The sequence below is a fragment of the Narcine bancroftii genome, chromosome 8, assembly GCF_036971445.1.
Source record: "Narcine bancroftii isolate sNarBan1 chromosome 8, sNarBan1.hap1, whole genome shotgun sequence".
Classification (NCBI taxonomy): domain Eukaryota; kingdom Metazoa; phylum Chordata; class Chondrichthyes; order Torpediniformes; family Narcinidae; genus Narcine; species Narcine bancroftii.
The window spans coordinates 10162592-10177729 of record NC_091476.1 but is presented as its reverse complement, the minus strand read 5'-3'; the positions used below and the strand labels follow the sequence as shown (position 1 = coordinate 10177729).

The 15138-nt window shown below is 41.0% G+C and overlaps 1 protein-coding gene across 2 annotated transcripts in view; it reads left to right on the top strand.

Moving 5' to 3' along the window:
- The window catches only part of amot (angiomotin), a 73131-nt gene extending 58240 nt beyond the window's left edge, over window positions 1-14891 (top strand). For both annotated transcript variants that reach the window (XM_069892870.1, XM_069892871.1), the window contains 5 exons: window positions 142-332; window positions 2275-2397; window positions 3808-4040; window positions 5408-5620; window positions 11359-14891. In XM_069892870.1, the coding sequence (XP_069748971.1) occupies window positions 142-332; window positions 2275-2397; window positions 3808-4040; window positions 5408-5620; window positions 11359-11459 (861 nt within the window). In that variant the 3' untranslated portion in view covers window positions 11460-14891. The remainder of the gene's footprint in view (window positions 1-141; window positions 333-2274; window positions 2398-3807; window positions 4041-5407; window positions 5621-11358) is intronic.
- The last annotated feature ends 247 nt before the right edge of the window (window positions 14892-15138 follow it).

Genomic DNA, 15138 nt, shown 5'->3' with positions numbered 1-15138 from the left:
TAGTGATTTGAAGTATTCTAATCAACATGGAGTTTTACTCCACATTATTTCTGCTTGTATCCAGGAATCAGAGCTCTTGGTGGGAGATATAATTGTAAGATGTCATTTTAAAAAAAAACTTATTTAAAAAATCTTGCATAGCGCCAGGGTACGACCCAGACGGCCAGTGCTCCCGAGTATAATGCCACTGCTTTAATGGAGCTTCTCCGTGAAAAGGAAGAGAGGATCCTGGCCTTGGAGGCTGACATGACCAAGTGGGAACAGAAGTACTTGGAAGAAAGTGTGATGCGCCAGTTTGCGTTGGATGCAGCAGCAACAGTAGCTGCACAGAGGTACGGATTTTGTTGGGACGGCCTTAAGTTCCTTTGCGTTAAGACAGAGAAGCAGGATTGTCTCTTCTCCCCTCCCCCTTTGCCCTCCTCCACTGGCTCATGTCCAGTTTAGTGTTTGTGACCGTCATTGAGACAAGGAAGAAGATAAGATGAAAATCATGGCAAATTTAAATTTAAACAGGACATTTAGTTATGCAGAGCTGGTCCAAAGCACTCTTGATGGTCTGAGAGAAGGTTGTCTTTTAATAATTCCCAAGAACCGACTGCTGAATTGCTGGTCTTCAGTAGAGTTGGTACAGGGTTCATTGAAAAGAATCAGGTGGAGCAGAACTGCAAATGCTGTCCTTGAAAGAGGATGTACAACAAAGCAGAGTACGTTTCCGATTAACCGAAAACCAATCATCTGAATATCCAAAAGATTTTTCAGGTGAGACATGACGTGACGATTAAAAAACAAAGTCAAAAAAATTTACCGACCAGGCTCAAGTGGAGCTACAGGGAATCAGTCTTACAAAGGAGACACTTATCCACAGGTTACACATTGAAGGAAAGGATAACACTGATTATTTATTTATAAATTGTCATTTATACCACGCGCCCTCCCCGCTTGCCCGCGCCCTGCCTGCCCGAGCTGCCTGCGCCTGCTTGAGCTGGCCAGGCCCACCCGCCTGAGTTGCTCCCTCTGTCAGATACTCATTCGGTGGGGTCACTGAAATTCTGCTGGAGGACAACCCCTGTGCAAGCTTCTCCCACTTACAGATGAGGTGAGGCCTCGGTCTCCCGGGCAGGAGCGGGGATCTCAGGCTCCCGGGTAGGACTGGCGACTGCATGAGGAGGTGTCAGGGATCGGCGACGGCCAGTACATGAATTCTTCTGATGCTACTGCTTTATAGAAAATTCCCGAATATCTGAAAAATCTGCTTAACCATGATAGGTCCGGTCCCAAGCATTTTGGATAATTGGAAACATACTGTAACTGTACTAAAGTTTAATGTAAGACTGATGATGCCTGGAAATTTAACACCAGATGGTGGCACCAAATGTTTCATAGAACTGACAGTGTGTAGTTCTTTTCATTCATGTCATTGCAGTGATTTTTGAAGGGAGAGTACTGTTTGTACACTATTGATGGTTTACATTTCTAAATATAAACCCTTGAATGGAATGTATACTTTTCTCTTCTTCCCCCACCTCAAAAGCACTAGGTGTTGCCCTGGCTATTTATTCGTATACAGTAAAACTACACGGCTTTTTGGCACTCCCAATGATTTGGTATTTGGCTTACCAAGTAATACTTGCATGTCCTTTTCTCTTTGGAGCCCTGATTCCTGCACCCTCTTTAAACTGCAATGTTCATTGGAAGATTTATCACACCACTGTAAGTCTCACCTACTGACCTGGCATCTCAAAGCATTAGCAATCTGGTGGGCATAGGAACGGAGCCCGATATGTTCTCACCCAGTGTTCATGACAAGCAGTCTAGATTAAACCATATTTGATCGAAAGTTCTTTTAATACAACAGAGGCTTGAAATCAAACACATTCAGTAAAATAGCTCTTGGTAAATTTGATTGTGAAATCAAATGTGAATTGAAATTGTATCAATTTAGGAGATGGTGTCTCTAGATGAATATCATCAAGGACCCTCACCACCCAGGCCATGCCCTCTTCTCACTGCTAACATCAGGAAAGAGGTACAGGAGCCTGAAGACCCAATGGTACAAAAACAGCTTCTTCCCCTTCGCCACCAGATATTTGAACCACAGACACTAATCACTTTTTCTCTTCTGTTACAGTTTATTTTTTTCAAAATGGAACTTAGAACAATTTTGGCCCCTGTAATGATGCTGCAAAATGACCAATTTCATGACACGCGTTCAGGAAAATAAATTCTGCTTCCGAGAATCAGATAGGATAATTTTGGTTGTTTGTTTATTGTTAGGGATACTACAGTTCTGGGTCATTCGCCAAATGGTAGCTACGAAACCTCATTAGAAGCCCGGATTCAGAAAGAAGAGGAGGAAATTCTAATGGCTAATCGGAGATGCCTTGACATGGAAAGCAGGTGGGACCACATGCAATAGTGCCATCACGTTGAAATGTGTGACTGTTTTGATTTAAAATAAGCATACATGTACAATATGTTCTGCATATATTTATATACCAGATGTTAGCATGTCACAGTTAACACTGCATGCAATGTCAATAAATTACAACGTTCATTTTTCCATTTGTGACTTTGTTCCAAGGAAAATATCGTTGCTGTGTTTGTAGGGAATGATCCACCAGCCATTGGCCTTCATCTGATCACCCTATCTGGCCCCATTTGATTGTTTTAAATGCAAATTTGAAATGCATTCCACCACCCTATTTGCATCTTCTACCCTATGTCTGCAACCACAGGTTTTTGCCATCTCTCCAAAACTGTCACGTGGTGGTAGAACCAATTTTAATCTTCAAAAGGGAGCATATGTTTCCAAAAAGAGAGAATTTGTAGGGCTGGGTGGGGAGAAGATGTATGAAAAGGACCATCTGGGTTGTACTTGCATTGATCCAGTATATGGCCAATGGCCTTTCATGTTTGTAACCTTTTGGTGAGTCAGTGGTATCCAGAACGCCGCAGTTGGGACACTCTCCACTTGTAGTCACATCACTTCTCTCCTCCATCATCAATATCACAATGTTAAAATGAGAAAAACCACCATGAGGACTTTTGCCCAGGACATATCCTTTCACTGCTGCCAGTTATCAAAGCTCATTTCCACTTTCCAGAGCTGCTACATCTTGCTTGTTATCTGCTAAACCGTATTGTCTGTATATGTTTCTCTTTTTGGGGATAAAGTATAAATGGCTTATTTAATAAGATATAATAAACTGATGCCAAAATAAAATGTAAAATGCTAGAAATACTTGGCTCATATACAAATTATAGAAGGAAAAGCTGTTTTCGTTCCATACCCTTCGATAGAATGACAATTTCAGTGAAATTTTGATAGAATTGTAGGATTTAATTTCTAAAGCATAGGGGGTGGGAAAGGAAATTTCAATAGTAATTCTTTATAGTAAATTCATCCCCACTGCACCAAGGGAAGGGCAATCTAGACCAAAACAAGTGGCTGTCTACCATGCCTATACTACTACTTGGATGACATTAACCAATAGAGTATTTGTGCACATGTTATAAGCTGGCAATACTAATTGTATTCCTGTGGATGGAGCATATTTCTTTTCTCTGGACAACATTGAAAATGGATAACCTGAAGAGAGTTGATCATTTGTGTGAATTAACTTCCAAGTGTTTAAAAAAAAAGAAAAACGACTGAATAATTGTGCATGCACTTGATTTACTGGTGGAGCCATCCCTGCCCAGAATTTAAAAACTAAACATCCCAAGTTTTTACACTTTTTAAAGGAGCTTTGATATGAATATCTGAATGGACTTTTTCCTTCTTCATTGTATCTCTCATTATATTAGGATCAAGACACTTCATGCTCAAATCATTGAGAAGGATGCCATGATTAAAGTTCTCCAACAAAGGTCAAGGAGAGAGCAAGTTAAAACCGAGCAACCAACTGCGTTAAGACCTTCAAAGTCCCTAGTTTCTATTTCCAATGTGACATCTGGGCCTTCATCCTACTCTACACTGTTGTCCAGTAACCCAATAATTGAAGAGAAGAAAGAAGACAAGAGCTGGAAGGGCAGTTTAGGTAAAAATGTTTGTCACGAAATTCCAATATCTATAATGAATGTCATTATGGTAAGGAAAATACCACTAATCCATAGCCAAAGGAATAAAGACAATGGCTGTAGAGAATTAGTGAGATGTCTGTTAAATAAATATGTTTAAAAGCATTGGATTTTTAACAAAAAGTACTGTGAAATAGACCTGTTATTCTGTTTGTGTACCCGGGCAGTGAACGTTAGGACATTGGTTCAATTTTTTGCAGGAACTATGAGTTTATTGAGCAGCAGTAAAGTTAAACTTTAATTATGGCGTGGAACAGGAAAATCTGCAGTCTCAATAATTGTAGTACACAAAATGCCGGAGAAACTCAGCAGGTCATGCAGCATCTATAGAAATTAAAAGGTAACCAATGTTTCGGGTCTGAGCCCTTCATCAGTGTATAAGCAAAAAGTAGGCAGGTGCCTAAACAAGATGGTGGGGGAGGGTGGGAAGGGGCAGGAGGAAGAGTACAGGCTAACCAGTAACCAGTATTAGTGGGAGGGTAGAAGAGAAAAAAAAAATCAGTGACGATGGGGAGGGGGTAGCTGTCTGAATGGGAAGGGAAGGTGGTGGGGAGCTAGTGGAAAGAAGCCAGATGGATAGAGAAAAGGAGAGACTTGGGGTAAGTCAATGATACTGCGGTCGCTGTGGTTCCTTCAACTTGCGGATAGCTTCAGTTTGACAGTGTATGAGTTTGTTGGGTGAATGGTATGTGGCCACTGGGAGCCACATGTAATTGCAGTGGACAGAGCGAAGGTGCTCAATGAAACCATCTCCCAATCTGCATTCAGCCCCTCTGAAGAAGGGGAGGCCACAACAGGACTGTTTGAGGCCCCAAATGAGCGCATGTAGCATTTCTTGTGATCACAGAGGTAGGTATCGAGGGAAGGTACGAGTGGACAAGGGAGGGAGTCACAGAGGGAGTGAAAGCAGGGTTGCGTCTTATGGTGGGATCACGTCATGGGTGGCAAAAAATTTTTGCGGAGGATAATATATATATGTTGGGTGCAGAGGCTGGTGGCGTGATAGGTGAGGAGAAGTGGAATCTGATCTTTATTGTGCCTCGGAGTGGAGGGGGCCAGGGCTGATTTGGGTGAAATGGAGGAGTTGTGGTCTGAATTGACAGCAGGAGAGGGGAAGCTATTTTTTTTTTTGAAGAAGGACATCTAAGATGTTCTGGAATGGAAGACCTCAAAGTGGGAGCAGATGCAATGGAGGTGCAGGGATTGAGAAAGGGATAGAGTCCTTACAGGAGATGGTGCGAAGAGGTAACTGTGCGAGTTGATGGGCATGTAGAAAGTGTCTCATGAGATGGACTTTAATTTTGTTTCTTTCCTCCTGTCCTTTCAGGTTTTCTTCTGAGCCCTGATAGAAATGAATCACGGTCCTCCTCCTCTTCTCCCACACTACCATCCACACCAGTTCTGTCGGCACATTCTAAAACAGGAAGCCGGGATAGCAGCACCCAGACTGACAGAGGTCCTGAGCACAACAAATTGGGAAGTGTATCCCCAACACAAGGAAAGTTGGGCAGTAGCAGCCCGGCACAAATGGAAACAACAGGTATTACCATGTACCATGGGATGCATGAAAATTAATGTGTAATCAATCAATTTTATAACTTGATAATATAATGAGCTGAATTTGCATGAACGTTTGCTCCAACTTAAAGAGTGATCATACCATTGTTAACTTTGATATTTATTCTGATCTTCGAACATAGTTCAGGGAGGAAAAAAAATGATCTGAATATGAACATGGTATAAAATATTGTCATATTAGAGAGAGAGGTAGGGCAAGAGACTGAAGTGTCATTGAGGAGGGCTTTGGGACCTATGGCCCCAACTATTTTAAAACCAGTAGTATGGAGAAAGCTAGGACTGGTCCGCATATTAAGGCGCAAGGCCTAATTTTGGAGGCATTAGTTGGGAATTTGTAGAGGTTAATTGGGAGAGGTGGTTTGCAGGTAAGGTGTGTGGGGGGGGGGGTGGGGGTGACTGGGAAATGAGAGGCTTTTCAAAATGAGATGGCAAGCATTCAGGCACAGTGCCAGGTGAAGAGCAAGGCTGGCAAATTTAACGAATCTTGGTTGATGAGGGATTTTGAGGCTTTGGTGAAGGAAACATAACAGATTTAGCTTCCCTCTGTGAGCACACGAGGTGTAGGACTATGGTTAACAGGGAAATGGAAAGGGCACAAAGAGTACGTGAGATGGATCTGGCAAGATAATACAAAATCCCAAGCGAATCTACATATATTAAGATTAAATGGGTAGGGAGAGAGAGGCAAGGGAGAGATTCTCTCCCATTAATGATTAATATGGCTGTGCGTGTGTGGTGTCACGGTGAGATTTCAAATGAATATTTCTCATTAGCCTTTACCATGGGGAAGCTAACGAATTAAAGCAAACAAGTTGGGATGTCTTCGACCTTGTAAAAAAAAATATCGGGAGGTAGGTAGTTGGAGTGCTTTAAGGTAGACATATTCCCAGGGCCTTGAGGGAATCTTGGGAAGAACTTGCAGAGGCTCTTGCTGAGATATTTATGTTATTTTTGGCTTCTAAAGTATTGGACATCTGGAGAATGGCTTATGTTGTGCTTTTATTTAAAAAGGTCAGCAAGGACACGCCAAGAAACTGCAAGCCAGTGAGCCTGATGTCAATAGAGGGAAAGTTGCTGGAGGGATCCTGTGGGATTGGATGTACCAGCATTTGGATAGGCAGGGGCTGATTAAGGGTTGTCACTGTGGCTTTGTGTGTGGGAGAGCGCGTTTCATGAATAATTGGGATTTTTTTTTGATGAGGTGAGCAAGAGAGATTGAAGACATGGCGCCGGGCATTGTATAGATGGACTTTAGCTAGGCTTTTGGCATGGTCCTGCATGGCAGGTTGGTCTGGTAGATTAGATAACTTGGGATCCAAGTTGAACTGGCCAATTGGTTCACATCAAGCTCTGTAGAAGGAGACAGAGGATGGAGGTGGAGAGAGTTTTTTCTGACAGGAGGCCTACAACCAGGTGGGGTGCTGCAGGGGTCAATACTAGGTCCACTGTTGGGATTCTGTTTACTGTTCATTCTATTTGTTCCTTGAAGAAGGCCTCAGGCCCGAAACGTCGGTAATATATCTTTGTTTCCTATAGGAGTTGCAAAGACCAGGTGAGTTCCTCCAGCATTTCGGTGTGTTTTTACTACAATCACAATATCTACAGCCTTTCGTGTTTCACTGGGTCCACTGCTGTTTGTTCACCATTTTAACTATTTGGTCAGAAGAGTTTGTTGTTAGACACTAAGTACAATGTACAGCAACAATAGCAAAAATTAAATTACCACAATCTGCTGTGGGAGAGAGAAGAGATGATGAATATAAAGGAGAAAATAAATATTCACAGTTGCAGTTGGTGTCAAAACATCAGCTCATTGAATGGTATAACATAACAACCTGTGCTCAACGTCAGCAAGAGCAAGGAAATGATTGTGGGCTTCAGGAGGAAAATGGAAGAACACAGCCCAGTCCTTATTCAGGGCTCAGTCGTGGAGAGGGTCAAGAACTTCGAATTCCTGAGTGTCAACATTTACAAAGATCTGTCCTAGAGCCTCCACACTGATGCAATCACAAGGAAGGCTCGCCAGTGGCTATACTTTGTGAGGTGACTGAGACGGTTCAGTATGCCACTGAAGACTCTCATAAACTTCCACAGGTGTACCGTGGAGAGCATTTTGGCTGGTTGCATCACTGGCTTGTACAGAGGCACTAACTCTCAGGATAAGAATAAACTCCAGCGGGTTGTTAACTCGGCCTGTGGCATCACAGGCACCAGATTTCACTCCACCGTGGACATCTACATGAGGTGGTGTCTTAAGAAAGCAACCTCTACCTTCAAGGACCCCCACTACCCAGGCCATGCCCTCTTCACTCTGCTACCATCTGGAAAAAGGTACAGGAGACTGAAGACGAGCACTCAATGGCACAAGGACAGCTTCTTCCCTGCTGCCATCAGATTCCTGAATAATCAATGAACCAAAGGCACGGCCTCACTTTTTGTACACCATCATTGTTATTATTTATTTATTTTTGAAAGTAATGTTGTAAGATGATTATACTATTGTATGTTTGCCCTATGATGCCACTTCAAAACACCTAATTTCATGACTTGTTCATGACAATAAATCCTGATTCTGAAAAGTGCAGACTGATGTTTTTGTGGTCCTGGAGTAGTTTATGGTTAGGGTGGTCTGGGGAGGTTCAAGAGCCTGAGAGCTGTTGGGGAGGACAAACTGTTCTTGAACATAGAGGTGCTGGACTTTAGTGTTCTGTACCTTCTACATGAAGGTAGAGCAAGCAGAGATTGTGCTCAAGGTGATGGGGATTCCTCACATCGATACGTTCAATGTATGGCAATTTGGTGATAGACTTGCTTAGATTTGTCACTTGCTTTGGCCCTCGGTGTTCCTGGACACTCAGTGGCAATGTAGCCGATGTGATTAGTGCAGTTTCAGATGAAACCAAAATTGGTGGTGTAGGGGACAGTGAGGAAGGATATCTCGGTTTAGAACAGGATCTAGATCAGTTGGGAAAGTGGACCAAGGAGTGGCAAATGACATTTAACTCTGGTGAATATGAGGTGTTACACATTGATAAATCAAACTAGGAAAGGAATTGCACAGAAAATGGCAGGGTTCAGGAGAATTTTGTCGAGCAATGAGACCTCAAGGGAACAGGTGCATGGTTCCATGAAATCAGTGACTCGTGTGGACAGGGTGGTGATGGTGTTTGGCTTGCTTGTTTGGTTGTGGATATTGAGTAAAAAAAAGTTGGGACTTCGTAGTACAGCTGTGTAGGGGATTGGTGAGACTACACTGTGTGCAGTTCTGGTCACCCAGTTACAGGAAGGACGTCAATAAGTTGGACAGAGATTCAAAAATGTGCTCTGGGACTGGAGGTACAGAGCGAGGATGGATAGGCTAGGCCAGTGGTTCTCAACCTTCCCCCCCCCCCCCCCCCCCCACTAACATACCACCTTAAGTAATCCTTTACTAATCACAGAGCACCCATGGTGATATGTGAGTGGAAAGAAAAAGGTTGAGAACCACTGTGCCAGGCCTTCATTCCCCGGTGCTGAGAAGTGCCATTTCAAGATTTAGAAAATCATGAGGTGCACAGATAAAGTGAATGCACACAGTCTCTTTCTCAGGATAAACAATTCTAGAGCTAGAGTGTATAGGTTTACAGTGAGATAATGAAGAGGGAAGTGAGGAGCAACTTAAAAATTCTCATCTCATTTCAGCGTGCACTTATTTAGCATCTCAACTACCTCTTCCTGTGACTGGGCAGCTATTTCCTTCAAAGTATGTTGCCATGGTCACATTTAATACTTCTCTCATGCTTAGTCTCTATGTAGGTCTCTATTTTGGTCCCAAATTGTTCGGAACTTCCAGATTTGGATGCCTATTAAAGATTCCCTCCACTCTACCTTTCTAGCACCTATTTGGCCCTTTGATTTCCTTTTTTTTCACTTCCCCTGCAGTTTTAATTTTCTGCCTGGTTCTCACTAGTATTTACTAACTTGCCATGCACCCTATTTCATGCTTGTCTTCCAGAATACTCTGTCTTAGACTGTCCCATCATCCCTCAGGAGATTATGCTTTGACTGTGTCCAAGCACAGACGAAAATTGCTAAATCAAATTCTTGCCATGAATCCCATTGCATTCGCGCTCATCCATACAGAGAGCAGTCTATTCCTAAGATGTACATTTGAGAAGAGAGAAGGTGGTATCGTGCTGCTAATTGCGGCACGCAAGCTGCCTCGTTACCAGAACTAGAGTCAGCTGTAGTGTCTTCCTCATCGGTGCAGAGCTGTCCTAACAAAAGTTTCCTAAATACATCTCAGAAATTCTTCCTTATTTTATCTGCCTACTCCAGTCCTCCGTCCACGTTTTGCCTTCCTCTGCCAAATTATTTTAATCCTTCTTCCCTCCACCTTCCTGATTCTATTAAAGTACAACCCATGTTACTCCAGTACCTCTTCTTCTTCTTTGGCTTGGCTTCGCGGACGAAGGTTAATGGAGGGGCAATGTCCACGTCAGCTGCAGGCTCGTTTGTGGCTGACAAGTCCGATGCGGGACAGGCAGACACGGTTGCAGCGGTTGCAAGGGAAAGTTGGTTGGTTGGGGTTGGGTGTTGGGTTTTTCCTCCTTTGTCTTTTGTCAGTGAGGTGGGCTCTGCGGTCTTCGTCAAAGGAGGTTGCTGCCCGCCGAACTGTGAGGCGCCAAGATGCACAGTTTGAGGCGATATCAGCCCACTGCAAGTGGTCAATGTGGCAGGCACCAAGAGATTTCTTTAGGCAGTCCTTGTACCTCTTCTTTGGTGCACCTCTGTCACGGTGGCTAGTGGAGAGCTCGCCATATAACACGATCTTGGGAAGGCGATGGTCCTCCATTCTGGAGACGTGACCTACCTAGTTGTATTGTAAACACCTCAGTGTTGCTGCAGTTCTGCACTTAGTGTGTTGAGGGACACCATCAGAGTTACACAGATAGTTTTTAGACCTAATGGAAATTTAGCATGTAGTATTAGAAGAAAATGTTTAATGTTTTCACTTCATAACTGTGGTCACCATTCAACACCATTTAATACAATGAGGTACGATTAAAACAGTGGTTTTCAAACTTTTTCTTTCCACTCCCATACCACTTTAAGTATTCCCGATGCAATCGGGGCTCTGTGATTAGTAAGGGATTGCTTAAGGTGGGATGCGGGTGGAAAGAAAAAGTTTGAAAACCACTGTTTTAATCGTACCTCATTGACTCGTTATGTGCACAGTTTCAAAAATCCAAAGAAAATGGGCCAATGACATTTTTTCTCATGCAAAATATTTCAGTGGCAATTGGGTCCAGAGCAGTGATTCTCAACCTTCCCTTCCCACTCACATCCCACCGTAAGCAATCCCTTACTAATCACAGAGCACCGATGGCATAGGGATTATTTAAAGCGGGATGTGAGTGGAAAGAAAAAGGTTGAGAACCACTGTTTTAATACCTCTAATTGGGTGGCACGGACTCATGAAAGCCTGATTCCGTGCAGTATCTCTAAATTTAAATTAAAAATAAAAATTTAGTACAAGATAAGAATTATACAGAATATTCAAATAATTTGACCAGGGCAAATTATTGTTTCAGATCTATTTTCTGAAGTAAATACCAGAGAAAGGTATTATGTGCATTAAATGCAGAGAGGCATTGAAATGTATCCATTGCCTAATGTTGTTAAACCAAATTTTACTAATGAATCTCTTCCTTTCTGCAGACAGTGCTCCATTCCTCAGCAGTACAGTTGAGAGAAGAGTGCCCTGGTTGTCATGCGGACAAGATCTTGCTGATAATGAGATGGTGGAAATCCTGATTTAAAATCCCTCTCATCTAGGATTGAACAAGGAGACACTCAAGAGGATCAAAATTGCATCCCTTATCTCTTAGGCCAGGAGTATGGGGAAAGTATAAAGTGAATCCCAGTCCAAATCAAAAGTGCTTTTAAAGCAAAAGCATGGCAGGAAGAAACAAAAAAAGAATGAAACGATGTACTTCATCTTCGAACATTTTCTAATAAGGAAGATAAAAATAAGAATGAAACTGTTCACTTCATAAAACTGTCTCGGTATAAACTGTTTCAACAAATACCAGCACTGCCTCATACATTACATTCCGTCAGTGAATGCATTTAAATGGAAGTATTACGTGCACAAAGAAATAGACCGGTATTTGATAAGACTGTGGGCAAAGTTCTTATCAATGAAGTAATGGACAACTTTTGAGGAGAACAGCCAGAAACGGAGCAAACCCGTTCAGCCAGTGATTGTTTCCTTTTTGTATTTGGGAATATTTTTTAAAAAGTAACAGTTTAAAGGGAGATATTTTGAACACTGTGGATTATGTTTAAAGGCTTATATTCTTTATTAACAAAGTTAAACCTATGTTTCGGTCTCCTAGTGTTTTTTTTTGTGCTTCACTAGAAATCTGTTCTGGTGCTAAATTTAAATGGTTTCTGAGATCTCTCCCTTTAAATTTTTTTTTACTAAAGCCATTGACAACCATCAACATGTAGCTCTTTTCCACCTAATTTCTTCCAATATCGCATCAAAATGAACATCCTGGTGTACAAATAAAAACATTGAAAGGACTATTGAATTATGAATGTCTTGCAGCTAAATGCAGTTAGTTTGCAATCGACATCCTTGCATGCACAGTATGTATTTCTAGATAATGTCAGTGACAACATACAACAGCATGAATCTGAGGCCGATCTTGTTTTTCTGCTCGAACTCCTTATAATTAGAAAAACTCCCTAAATTTGCTGCAGTGCTTCCCTAACTTTGGCTCAGTTCAAGTAATGGCTTTAGGTTTCAACCATCTTTTTAACAAGTATGCTTCATTCCTGGACTCAGTAAACTGATTGAATAATCTAAATAAGCAAGGTGCCTGAAACAGACGTGGACCCATTATAAAAAACTTCTTGTGTTACAACACAGTGCTATCCTTTTTCTTCATTTCCACCCTCCCAGGTAAAGATGGCAAGTGAGAATATCATTTACTAGTTAGAAAGCAAATGATAAAGCATGTTTAATTAACATTGCAACCCTATATTTGAGTATCTTGACTAATTATGTTCATACCTGTATCTCCTTTACTTTTATGGGATAACAATTTTATGATATCGTGGGATCCTGCCAGTATTGTCCTATCTTAAAACATCTTGTAGCATGGGCAGATTGTATTCCTGTCTATTCCAGTCGTTTGGTTAAATTAGAATTCTAAAATGCATCAGACATTTTTTTTTACTTGCATGTAAATCATGTGGTGTCCCCATTAGTCTGAGTCCTGAAGTTTGTTTATTTGACAGAAAACTATATTCTGCAGAATCTGTTCAGAATTCTTGTGCACTTAATTAATGTATATTTGAATATTTTATCTTTTATTATTGTATATAATACAATAATAATGGTTCAAAATTATAAGGGAAAAAATTAGGCAGTTTACAGTCTTTCAACCCCAGCATCTGCAGACTTGTTTAACTTACAATTTTGTGAACAGTTTATTGAGCATCATTTTACCAAACCCCTGTAGGCAAATAATTAAAGTGGGGTCAGCTATTGCCATTACTGTAAACACAACATGCGATAGATCTATACACATAGTAATAAATTAGGATGTTACACAACTCCAAATATTCTGGTAGGTTTAAAAACAATCATGGGTGTTTTGGCCCATAAACAGAAACCTTCATGGATCCACAGATGAATTTCCTTCAAATTTTGAGATGGTGCAGATTTTTAAATTTACCATCTCTTTAGTTTGTTAACGGCCTTTGCTCCCAATGTGACATTTGCAGGGTGAGAAAAGAAAGGAGAGACTTGGGTTCTGTTCTTTTATTCCTGCTCTTCAATTAGCAAACTCCCCCCCCCCCCCCCCCCCATTGTCTAGGCTGAACATGTGGCAGTGTGGCCTCTTCTCATTTAGAACCATTTCTGTTGGAATAGCTGAATTCACCAGGAGGTGAATTTGTATTCTTTTTATTTAAAATGGATTCGCTTTCCCAGCCAATTATTTTGATGTGATATTTTTTGAAAATATTTTTATTCATTGTCATTTTGTACTGGAATGTGTATAACCAATGTAGATCTATCTAATACAGTCGGGACCTGAGCTTGTTTTGTACACAAGTCATTTTTGGTTGCATAGTGATGTGGTGTCTGAGATATAACAGAAATGCTGCTATGTAACATGTATAGCCCTTAAATACTGGAGCCCCCAATGGTGTGCAAGCCTCCAGAAAAGGTCCAAGAATTATTGGAAGGGGGCTACAAAGCAGAAATATCTGAGTCCTGGTTCAATGCTGAGCATTAAATACAGGCAATGCCAAGAAGGTTGCAATACAAATTCCTCATGTGTGCTCCCATATGTAAATGTGTCTTACCTGTTTCTATTTTACTTTAATGTGCTGCACTGAGTGAGATGATGTGGTAGGAAAAATAGTGCCCTCTCATAGCCCATGGAGAGAAATGAATTGTGTTCAGCAGAGAGGATTATGATGATCTTAACTATAAATCTAATGACGAATTAGGAATATTCCATACAATGTACACTATGATGTATATTGTTTGCTTTTTTTAAAAGAAAAGCATTCCAAGCTGGTAAAATACACCTGCACAAATTAAAAACTGCAGAGATTCATGTCAGAAATTAATGGATAGATGGGAGCCAATTAAATCTGAAAAATAAGTTGCCCAGCTAACCTTTTGAAATAACAGGCAACGCCTCCATGTATTGAGGCACTAAACCATTTTATGGGGCAAAGATCTATGATGTACATATATTTAAATGGCTTTGGCTCTAAAGCCCATAACATTGCACTGTAATGGACATCAATATAGAGTAATTTCTTCATATTTGTGAATAGTCCTGTTTCAAAATACCAAGTCACGACAGTATATAGCATTTCAAAAACTTTTTATATATATATAAATGTTTCAAAATTTGCCTCACTAAGTTGGAGGGAGGGGAGGGTTTATGCAGGGGAAGTGCAGGCATTGAAACTAGGGACTGGTAATGTTATCTATCTTCAAGGTATTGATATGCAAGCCTATGAATATTCACATTGTGCACTTAACAATTAGGATACAAGTCAGATATGTGGTGCCTTTTTTAAATTTTTTACTGTTGTATATAGTCAAAACTATTGTTAGACTTTCAAAGCTGGCTTTTTGCTTCTAAGTTAAAACCAATTTTGTACTTCCTCATTTGTTTGTATGTTTTAATAGAAATGTTTTCTAAATTGTAATCAAATCAGCTGTGTTGGTCTTTCTTGCTACTTGTATTTTGGCATAATGCTACTCACATAAACATAAAATCAAAATGTCAAGTCACAGTAATTTTATTCATGGCAGGAGTGTCATGTGAAAGGGACTGAATGATGAACATATTAAAATCCAGTCATTACCCCATCCTGTGATGTTTGCATGCCTCGTAATCAATAACTAAGGCACAGATGCAGTGCCACAATTATGCCAATGTTCAGTTACTTCATGGGCAG